This window comes from Eurytemora carolleeae, unplaced genomic scaffold, assembly GCF_000591075.1.
Source record: "Eurytemora carolleeae unplaced genomic scaffold, Eaff_2.0 scaffold620, whole genome shotgun sequence".
NCBI classification, from domain to species: domain Eukaryota; kingdom Metazoa; phylum Arthropoda; class Copepoda; order Calanoida; family Temoridae; genus Eurytemora; species Eurytemora carolleeae.
Window position 1 is genome coordinate 88,103 of NW_019396554.1, and position 11,636 is coordinate 99,738.

Below are 11,636 nucleotides of genomic sequence, written 5' to 3' on the forward strand. Positions count from 1 at the left end.
AAGAGTCCCTTTAATTCAAATATCGTGAAGATTCCCTTTAATTCAAATATCGTGAAGATTCCCTTTAATTCAAATATCGTGAAGAGTCTCTTTAATTCAAATATCGTGAAGAGTCCCTTTAATTCAAATACCGTAAAGAGTCCCTTTAATTCAAATATTGTAAAGAGTCCCTTTAATTCAAATAATGTGAAGAGTCCCTTTAATTCAAATATCGTGAAGAGTCCCTTTAATTCAAATATCGTGAAGAGTCCCTTTAATTCAATTATTGTAAAGAGTCCCTTTAATTCAAATAATGTGAAGAGTCCCTTTAATTCAAATATCGTGAAGAGTCCCTTTAATCTTGATATATTTAGGAACAAAACATTCTACCAGGCTCATAGGAACACTCATCTCAGGTATAGTAGTCGTCGTAAATATCAATACAATGTAGTAATTTCGATTTCAATTCTCTATTTCTACGAAGCTTTTAAACAGCATGGACATTGGACATGCTTTTCAGCTTCTCCGGCAGTTACATTATGGGTCATCTTAGCACAGATTTTACATGTTGTATGTCGATTTATAGGTAATTGTGCACGAGAAATTCATTTCTGGGGTCAAAATAAATATCAGAGCATTCTGACTGGCGCGCTAGTAGCCGGCAGTTTCATTTTGGGTCATCTTACCACAGATTTTACATGTTGTAGGAGGCTGATTTTTGCATGCAAGCTTAAAATTATGTATATTAAATGCATTTTTTGGTTTTGAACGGATCTGAGCAAAAGTGCACTGTAAACTTGTAATTTGATAAAGACTTATATAGAAATTTTGCCTTCATTGTATTGATATAAACGTTGACCACTTTAATATAATTTAAATATTTTATTTTTGGGAAAATGTGGGAAAGATTTGAGTCTTGAGAAATTGACTTAAAACTGTGTCAAAATTATACCAAAACGTATATATGTAAAATATATGTCCGTATCACGTGACCAGAACTCCCTCCAATGGTAGTGCAGTATACTGATCACGTGATACAGACGGAGACACGTGACATTAATACTTTACTACCATTAGTTGGATAATATTATCAATAGGATCCGGGCCTTGGATCCGTCATTTCACACAAGTTAATCCGGATCCGGGCCTTGGATCTGTCATTTCACAAAAGTTAATCCGGATCCAGTCGATAAATGTTTTTTTTTAAAGTTCTGCTGGCTTCTTTGTCCAAAAATAGCTTAATGATAACTCCTTCTATTTTTTTATGATTCACCATTCAGTGATCAAAAAGATTTTAATAATATCTAATAATAAAGCAATTTAAGAAACGAATAAAATTATAAAATTACTGCAGTATCTATCAATAGGACATTTATTTTTTTTGATTAAGTTTAGAACAGAGTAAATTTAAATGTGGTATTTTTAGGTAAATATTGATTTATTGATTGAGAATTTGTGGTAAACATTTATCTATTGATTTAGGACAGGGTTAATATTAATGTGGTTTTTGTGGTAACAATTAATTTATTGTTTGAGTTTAGGACATGGTATTGAATGTGGTATACGTTGTAAATATTATTTTATCTATTGATTTAGTACAGTGTAAATATGAATGTTGTATTTGTGGTAAACATTTATCTATTTAGGACAGGGTAAATATGTATGTGGTAGGTATATGTGGAAAACATTTATCTATTTAGTATAGGGTAAATTGGAATGAGGTTTCTTTGGTAAACATTTATATATTTAGTATAGGGTAAATATGTATGTGGTATTTTTGGTAAACATTTATCTATTTAGGTGAGGGTAAATATGAATGTGGTATTTGTGGTAAACGGTTTCCACAAAGAGGAGAACTAAAAAATCACGAGGAGCAGCATGTTGGTCTGAAAGGTGATTCTTTTGAAAGACCATTTATAAGATATCTTCTTATTTTTAGCGCGTTATTTATTTTGCAATCATTAAATAAGGGACTGTAAGTGCAATTTCAAGTGACCCTCCATGCAAAGAGGACATTGTCCGATTTACACGGGTACCCTTTAAACTTTTGGTTGTTCATTGACTACAGTGATCTCTGCGTGTAAATCTATCAAACACCGCTTGAATTCCTCTAAAACCCGGTGTTAAACAAAGTGTTCAACAATTAAAAGATTTTCTTTAGATTTATTAGGTAAATCTGACAACCTTAATTAGTTCAAGGTTTAAAGGGTACTGTTGTGAATCGAACACGCTACCCTACAAAAGGAAGATCACTTGAAATTACGCCTAAAGCCCCTCTAACCAGGTATTGACTATTGGGCATAAGTGCTACATCTGAATGGGCCTTCAATGTTCATGTTTATGATCATTATTTCAATTTATCAATCTGTTACAATTATTAACATTTGAAAACGACTTAATGAAATTCAACTTGAATAGTTAAACTATCTACGATCTATAATGTGCATCTTCATTTAGAAAATATTATATTATTTCCAGTTTGCGATTTCATTTAATGTTCTAGGTTACACTTGTGATTTATGTGGAAAAACATTTGTCCGTGACTCATATTTACGACTGCACATGAAGACACACAAGAACTCCGAAAGTCCCAAGAAAGGAAAAAAAGAAAGGTAAAACAAATTAATTCAATAGATCTCTTTTACTTAATCCATCACGGAAGGTGTTTGTATTACTGAACAAAAAGTATTTTATCCATGTATTTAATTAAAAGATTGACTAACTGTCTTTCTTTCTTGAACAGCATATTTTTGTTTATGTAAAAAAAATAGAAAATAAAATAAATTTTTATATATTTGTTTGTTCAGACCTGTTGAAGGGGTGAGAATTCTGGTTGAATCTACATCAGATCAAATACCTTGGAGCAATACGTTCCTTCTACCCTGAACTCCAGAATAATATGTTCCTTCTACCCTGAACTCTAAGCAATACGTTTCTTCTACCCTGAACTCAGAGTAATATGATCCTTCTACCCTGAACTCAGAGTAATATGTTCCTTCTACCCTGAACTCAGAGCAATATGTTCCTTCTACTCTGAACTCATAGTAATATGTTCCTTCTACCATGAACTCAGATCAATATGTTCCTTCTACCCTGAACTCAGAGTAATATGTTCCTTCTACCCTGAACTCTTAGCAATACGTTTCTTCTACCCTGAACTCAGAGTAATATGTTCCTTCTACCCTGAACTCTTAGCAATACGTTTCTTCTACCCTGAACTCAGAGTAATATGTTCCTTCTACCCTGAACTCTAAGCAATATGTTCCTTCTTCCTGATTTCAGAGAAATACGTTCCTTCTACCCTGAACGCAGATCAATGTGTTCCTTCTACTCTGAACTCAGAGCAATGCGTTCCTTCTATTCTGAACTCAGGAGTCCTGAACCATGAACCATAAGCTCTAAACTCTGAACCTTAAGCTCTCAATACAAAACCATGAATCTCTTGACCACCAAACTTCCACACCTGAATACCTAAACAAAACAAACACTGAACACAGAATCCCTGAATCCTGAGCCTTGTTATTCTGAATCCCTGAATCCTGTATCCTTAAATGAATGATCTGTAAAAAAATGAATCAAAACTAAAATGCCAAAGAATACTTTCCAAACAAGTGCCTTAATTTATGAATATTATAAAAAAATTAAATGTTTTTCAGATAAATTTTAGAATGGTGGTACTTGGGGACTATCCTGTACCTCCCGGGAGAGTAATTTTGATAACAGGGGGCACCAAGGTCCGGTTTTTTACTCACTATACAGTTGGAAAACAAATGTTATAAATGCAATTATGTTTTTTATAAATAATCAAGAGTATTTTTTTTTCTTCAAGGTTCAATTATTTCTTAAGAATTGTGGAATTATTTATATTTGTTCTAATATAGAGCTGTATTAAAACAATTTTAAGGATGCTCCTTGTTCTAATTGTAATTATAATAACAAAATAATAAGTCATTAAATCACTTTAATAACCATTTTTAAGGGAATTGGACTTGAAACCGCAAAAAAATTAGCCAGGTAACTAAAAATTAGATTTTGAAAAATTGATCTAATTGAACAGGACGTCCATAAAATATGTCATGTCACGTCATTTGATTTGATTTGATCACACTAAATGTTTGATAACATTAATATCCTTGTGTAAAGGGGAAGAGCTGAGCTTATTCTTACTACAAGAAACTCTGGTGTGCTGGAAAACGGGGAAGAGCAAAGACGTTTTCTCAGTGAATTCCCAATTCCGACAAAAATACACATTTTAAAACTAGATTTAAACTCACTATCCGCAGGTAAACACTTTTTAAGACATCATTTTTTTTCAACTTAACAGCTGTTTTTTAAGTAAAGAAATTTTGTTCTGAAGTAAAACAACGGTTTCCTCGATTGGATTGTATCGTATGTAATGCGGGAACAATGCAGAAAAATGGCGGGAAAACAGCTGACGGCTGGGAAGTACACTTTGGAGTAAACTATCTCGCGCATTTCCAGCTTATTCAGCTGCTGAGTCCAACCTTGCAGGATTCTCAGGTAAATAAAACTGAAAATTTTAGTTAACATCTGACCTTAAAAGTAATGATTGTTTGTTTATTTCAATTAAATATTCAATACAAATGTTTTTAGGACCCCAGAATAATATTAGTTTCTTCGTCCCACCTTACCAAGGGTCGGATTAATTTTGAAACTTTAAAAAATGGAGAACCTAGTAGAAGCAGTAGAGGCGTAACTCAGGTGAAAAAAAAATAATTCCTTCATCATAATCCCTATATGTTGTAGCCTAACGACTAGAGGTCCAATCAGATAAATCACAAGCCATAAAAATTCTTCCTTTGGCCCATGTAAAATACGCAAAAAAAAAACATTTTTTTTTTAACATTGTAATTTAACACGCCAATTTTAATATAGATAATTTTTTTTAATTCTGACCACATCGTCCCATCAAGTAGAGATTACTTTGTATAGGAGTATTGTGATAGTAAACTAATGATGGCTTTATGGGGATATCAGCTTCAGAAATATCTCAACAATATTAAAATTATCACCGTTAGGCAGAATTCAATTCCAAAACCTCCTCTTAAAGAAGAAAAAAGTGTAAGCTTGGTGTAAAAATCTGCTTAAACCCAAGGAGATTGCCCCTCAAGACAACTGTAATTACCAAATCTTTTGGAACTTTTAATTGTAAATGATTATATCATAATTATCACCCTGATTTAAATGTTAATCTACGCAATTAGTAGTTTCATTTCTAACCACTAGACAACTTGTAGAGCTAGGAGTTTAAATATTATTTAAATATGTTCTATTATAATAATCCATTAAATTACACAGAACTTTATAAAATATATTTTTGATCAATTTCTCTTCCCCTGAAAAAATCTCAAGGTACACCCGCATTTCACAACATCCCCCCCCCGCCGGACAATTTATTTTTTAGAAATTGAATTGTGTCTTAGCCCAGGCTGGTGTAGAACTGGATTAGGAAGAGAACATGGAACTCCTTGGGTCATTCTTCCATTTATTATCATTCCATTAGGGACAATGTTTATTTTATAGTTTTTTTTTGCATTTAGAAGTCTAAAATTTGGGTTTTCTTCATAAAAAGTTCTGGGGGAGGTTTTGATTCTTACATATTTTTATTCGAAGCCTTATTTTGACTCATGTTTGCAGTTATTGAGACATAAAATTGAAAACATTTATAACTTTGATATTTACTACAGTGGGACTCATAAAAATAGAATATGAAAACGATGTTTAAGCAATATTATGTTTAAGTGATGTTGATTTGATGATGGACCAAATCTCAAAGAGTTAATTAAGTAGATGTTAGTTCCACATTTCATTGAAAATATATTTCGGACTGGGTGACCCTCCTCAGTTCTTCAGATTGTTTCTGCCATAAGTCAAATGTACGCCACGATAAAACAACTGGATTAAACATTGTTTGTAAACATAGCACTGTTCAGCCAGTCCGCCGAGGAGGGAGCAGACAGTGTCGTGTACTGCATTCTTAAAAGTACACTTGCAAGTCCAGTTTTTATCAAGTAAAGAAAATTCAATAATAATAATTTTTAATGACGAGACTTAAATGGCGCTTTTTGTCCCTTTTTAGTAACATTCTTTTTGCAAGCCATACTTTTAGCACATCTTAAAAAAAATATTAAACAAATTTTGCGTATTTTCTGTTTTTTTTACTGGTGGATTTCATTCTAAAACTGAATTTTGACTCGGATCTGACTCGGTTCAGCATTTTTGACGTTTACGGTATTGAAACAATCATACAAGTATAAATATGTATATAGATGAATTTAATCGATTCACGAATTCTTTGTTTAGAAATAGAAAATCTGTTCCTGCAATACAAAGATATCTGGAAGAGGTAATAATAATCACCAACATAAGATGTGCAAGTTAAGATATAAATTTTAATGTTCTGAACATCTTTTATTTCTTTAGAATGATCGTTTGGGCTCAGAGCTCTGGGACTTCTCCATATCAGCAATAGAAGAGCATAAATAATTTATCATCATATTTGAAATGAAGTTTTTTGAGAGCAAGACCACCTGCGTTGTATTTGTTATATAAAAAGTGCAAATTAACCTGGAGCTCAACGAATCATAGCCTGTAGGACATGATACTTTGACTGTAGATTTAACGTTAATAATAATAATAAAAAGTGCACACTAATAAATCTTATGTTTCAGATTAGGTTTAAATAATATGGCAGGGCAGGGACAAGGACTGCAACAGGAACCAGTTTTAAGCAATCAATTAATTTTTTAGACAAGCATTTTTAATTTTTAATGATATTTTATTGTTATTGATATTGCTACTTTTATTTATCATTATTACTATTACTATTATTATAATAATGGTTATTGTTATCATTATCATTATTAGCATCATTTTCTTAATTAAATGATTGACTGGGTTTAAGATGAACGGTCAGCATGAAGTGGTTGGGAATGGAGGTCCTCATAATCAGGTATAATCAGGATAGGATAGGATAGGATAGGATAGGATAGGATAGGATAGGATAGGATAGGAGATTATTTTAAGAGTTTGTAAGCGTAACTTCCAGTGACTCTTCATGCAAAGATGGCAATGCCCAATTCGCAACGGAACCCTTGAAACCTTTAAATGATAAATAGTATGGAAGATATTGTCGACATTCTAGGTTAAAAGTGTTTTATTAAGATCATTCCGATTCCCACATGTTTTCCTGCAGAAGAAATGCGCAAGTCGTAATTGAAAACAATCAGTTTTTAAAATAATAAACAAAGATTTCTAATTTATACTTGATCAGACAAAGCTTTTAGGGCACCGTTACACTAACAGTCCTCTGAGACAATCTTATCTGTTTTGGTGTTTTGAAGCAAATAGTTTTTAACGCTTTGAATGCTTTGAAATCAACTTGTTTGTGAAATGGATCGTCTTCCTATTCCACAGTTTTATGGATCTTATTAGATTATTAGATAGACATTTTTTGTATTTTTAGCCTGGATTTCAGCCACCCCAGCAAACCTCGCCACCCCTCTCAGGTTTAGATCAATTCATTTCCAAGATACTATATCTAATTTTTATTTATATCGTGCTGAAAACCGGTTTTGAACTCACTTGGTTCTACCGAATTAATCCTCAAATCACAAAACAGCAATGATTTTCACAATGGATTCTGATATTTTTAAAATAAAAACTTGTGATTTTATATGATATGATATCATATTTTGAGTTAAGCTTGGTTTTACTTGGGTTTCTTTCTTTCTAAACTAAATTCATCTCAGTGCTAGGATTTTATAACATAAATGGTAAAATGGGATGTTCATTGGAACATCTTGGTTTGTCAAAGAAAGTTCTGGAAGGGAGCTCAAGGTGGATTCCCCAGGAATGATGGTTGATTTGATTTTGAATGCAATTACTAGTTCTAATTCAAGATCTGATGAGACAATTAGAAGATTTATCTAATTTCTAATTCAAGATCTAATGGGACAATTAGAAAATGTATCTAATTTCTAATATAAGATCTAATGGGACGCTTAGAAAATGTATCTAATTTCTAATTTAGATCTAATGGGACAATTAGAAAATGTATCTAATTTCTAATTCAAGATCTAATGGGACAATTAGAAAATGTATCTAATTTCTAATTCAAGATCTAATGGGACAATTAGAAGATTTATCTAATTTCTAATTCAAGATCTGATGGGACAATTAGAAGACTATACTCCAACTATACCTGACGCTGTTACCTCACACTACCTGGCTTCAGCAGGTTCGAACACTATATAACCTTGACCTTAAACTTCAAACATTTATCCTTAACCAATGACATTAAACAAGTTTACCTTGACATTCAACTTTGACCTTGAACTTTGACCTTGAACTTTGACCTTGAACTTTGACCTTGACTGTGAACCTTGCCTTTGAACTTTGACCTTGACTTCGAACCTTGAACTTTAACCTTGACCTTGAACTTTAAACTTGACCTTGAACTTTAACCTTGACCTTGAACTTTAACCTTGAACTTTAAACTTGACCTTGAACTTAAAAATTGACTTTGGTCTTCAAACTTGACCTTAAACTTTAACCTTGAACTTGACCTTGACATTCATATTGACCTATAATTTTGATTTTTAATCTTGACCTTTAATTTCCACCTTGACTTTGACCTTGAACATGATCACTTACATTACAAATGATGATGACTAAAATTATAATTCAAAATTGTACTTGCACTGAAGAAATTTGAAATTCCCAAAAGCTGTGAATTAATGAATTCAAAAAGTTTTGTAAGATAATAATAATAATAATTATGAACCCCTAGGTTTTGACACAACAGACCCTAGACTACTGAGACTTGTGTCACTAGGTAATTTTAATCCTTATTTAACAGCTTAAGATTCTGAAATATTCTTCATTAAACAATCTAGCCAGTCCTCTTCATATATCCATCTTTCTATCTAGTATCCATTAATCCACAATCTGTTCAATGTTAATCTATACATCTTACTTATTAATCTAATTAACAATTCATTTATTCATCTATATTTCTATCAGTCATCCATCTATCTATCTATATATCTATCTATCTTTATATAAACCTCCCTACTACCAGTAGTACCTGGAGTACAGGGGGTAGTGTAAACCAACCTCCCTACTATTTTGTCCTAAAACCTCCTGTCATGGTACTATCATATTCTTACCCATAAATATTATCATGTACTAGTACTAGACACTAATTGTATCAATGTAAATATATCTTGTTTCTAAAATCATTGTATTTAACTTAATTTTTGAAATATATTTCCAATTTTAAACTAGTAGATATAACAACTTATTACAAAAGGTTGGTTTTACTAAAATTATTAATGTTTGTTTTATAAATCTTTCGATTTGTAAACTTTTTTAATGTAAATTTTTTCTTAATTTAAAAGACGAAAAACTCTTTGACTCATCAAAAGTGTGAAGACTTCGTCAAAAAGTTTTTAATTCTGACAATTTTCTGTTTTTGTTTCTGAAGCCGATATGCTCAAGTCATTATATAGAGTAAATACAATTAAAATTAAGAAAGTCACAGGGGGTTTTCTACCCCCCCCCCCCCCCCGTGGCTTTTTCCCTTAAAACGGGTTACATTAGAACGCTCAAACTTCTTCACTTTTTCAACATCATAGTTTTAAACAAAGGAACAGTTTTTGACAAAAACTGGAATTTCAAAATTCCTTTATCTTTGCAACCTGGTGGTGTAAACCTTAGATATTTCAAACTTACATTATTTGATCCAACAGAAATTACAGTTTGTAATACAGGGTGTCCCAAAAACATGGGAATTCAGTGACGAATTCGATATCGTCTTTTCAAATAATTCTTAGATTTAGTATAGTGGTACCTACTGAGAAAGCTGTAATCTGTAAGAGTTTCGTCTGCTATGTTAATTATGCAAAAATAACCCAATAGGGATAGGGTTAAAGTTATGTGATCTTCGAAGATTTTGACTTCACTTTTCAAATTTGAGGACCTTATCAATCATTTACAACTATAAAAATCTAATTTTTAAAACATGGAATTGCTTTTTTAAAGAGATTATTTATTAAAATATAGTGATATCCAAACTTATTGTGAAACCCAAAAACCGTGAAATATGTAAAAAGACAGTTAGACTTATCATATCATACAGCTAGGGAAGTGTCCAACAGCTCCTTGACCTACAAGAGGTATGCCATCACAATCCCTTATAGGTGAAGGCTTTTCAGCCTGACATAGTTTAAACCTTACGTCGGACACACGACCAAATTTGAGCCATGTCACCGGTCTGATTCCTTTTGTCAGCTAGTTGCCAAGCAGTTGTATTAATGGGAGTGTTCGCAAAAAACTAGAGGGGGTAAAGGATAACGTCTAATCTAATTCGATGGTGATCGCTACTAATCTAAATTTTATCTGTTGCGTCTGTAAGCTAGGAGACAATTGTTTAACACGACTCATACCGTAGAGCGTAGCGTCCATACAAATTCACGGAGTTGCAATATTTCACTCGGATCATAAATGATTCAATTTAATTTAAAACTAACCATTCAGATATTGCAACCTATTAATATCGAATTTAATTCGATGCCATCATATAAAGTTGAAATTTCATGATATTTTTTATTTGTTTTATATATTATGTACTTTAAACGGTAGTCTATAGGTGTCTCTTCCACTTGAACCTCTGAAGAATCGAGAGTAGAGACACCTAGCGGCCAAATAATCGTCAAGCTACTGGTGAAAGTATTTTCTTTTTTTAAAGAAATTTACAAGATTGCTTAAATTTCATCTTCCTATTGCACAGCTTGATGTGACTGAATTATCTCAGTCTATTGAGAATGAATTAAAGGCATATAATGAGCAAAGAATGATCATTATAATTGGTCAATTACTATGTATAAAAACATGAGCTGTAATCTTTATATGTAAAAGTGTCCGGAGAGGTATATGGGAATTTTATTTATTCAATTATACGTTTAACTTTTTTAATTTCTTTTATTTATTCATTTTTGTACACAAAAGTTGACAAAAAAGTGCCTGATTTTTGCGTGAGAGCGTGCACATTTACAGTGAAATAGCCGTAGTATTTTACCATTTCCAAAATGTGGTCTGCCTAAGGTTTAAAGAATTTTGTTTCGATTTCGAACAAACAAGAAATTAATTATCTAATTCTGAACAAATCATTCGTATCTCCGGATTTGTGAAAGCACAAGACTAGAACTAGTTTGTTATTCATTTAAAATATTGCCAAAACTGGGTTGCTAACTGAATGTTGAAAACTATTTCTAAGATCGAAGACGACTTTAGATTAAACAATTAATAAGCTATTCCGGTTTATTTAAAACAGCGCTGTCAGGCCCCCACATACCTATATACAGTGTTACCCACAAATAATGAGACTTCAGAGACGACTGTGCGGATATTTGTTTATTTCATTTCTAACATTTCCCCGCAGATTTTCACGTCCTTTCTTTACCAAATCTGAATATACAGGGTGTCCCAAAAAACATGGGAATTCAGTGACGAATTCGATATCGTCCTTGTTATGAATTAGCATTGTAATACCTAATTTCAAAAGCCATAATATTATTATGTCTGCTATAGTTTCTTTACCAAATCTGAATATATATTGGATTATCTCCAAGGTT

At 32.1% G+C, this 11,636-nt stretch overlaps 2 protein-coding genes across 5 annotated transcripts; both read left to right on the forward strand.

The window, feature by feature from the left end:
• The first annotated feature begins 1,760 nt into the window (after nt 1-1,760).
• On the forward strand, nt 1,761-6,672 carry LOC111705408 (retinol dehydrogenase 14). 4 transcript variants are annotated; one of them, XM_023477945.1, is made up of 12 exons: nt 1,761-1,872; nt 2,483-2,591; nt 2,787-3,713; nt 3,959-3,993; nt 4,123-4,262; nt 4,316-4,500; nt 4,594-4,701; nt 4,933-5,018; nt 5,424-5,503; nt 5,924-6,011; nt 6,304-6,346; nt 6,424-6,672. In XM_023477945.1, exons 3-12 carry the CDS (start codon nt 3,603-3,605, stop codon nt 6,484-6,486), a joined length of 939 nt encoding a protein of 312 aa, XP_023333713.1. In that variant the 5' UTR covers nt 1,761-1,872; nt 2,483-2,591; nt 2,787-3,602; the 3' UTR covers nt 6,487-6,672. The 4 variants fall into 4 exon arrangements, with proteins under 4 accessions (XP_023333713.1, XP_023333715.1, XP_023333716.1 ...); XM_023477947.1 differs by having other exon boundaries at nt 5,934-6,011; XM_023477948.1 differs by having other exon boundaries at nt 3,990-3,993.
• On the forward strand, nt 6,634-8,888 carry LOC111705409 (transcription initiation factor TFIID subunit 10). Its single transcript, XM_023477950.1, has 5 exons — nt 6,634-6,717; nt 6,905-6,952; nt 7,466-7,508; nt 8,165-8,239; nt 8,792-8,888. The coding sequence occupies exons 1-5, from the start codon at nt 6,688-6,690 to the stop codon at nt 8,863-8,865; spliced, it is 270 nt and encodes an 89-aa protein (XP_023333718.1). The 5' UTR covers nt 6,634-6,687; the 3' UTR covers nt 8,866-8,888.
• The last annotated feature ends 2,748 nt before the right edge of the window (nt 8,889-11,636 follow it).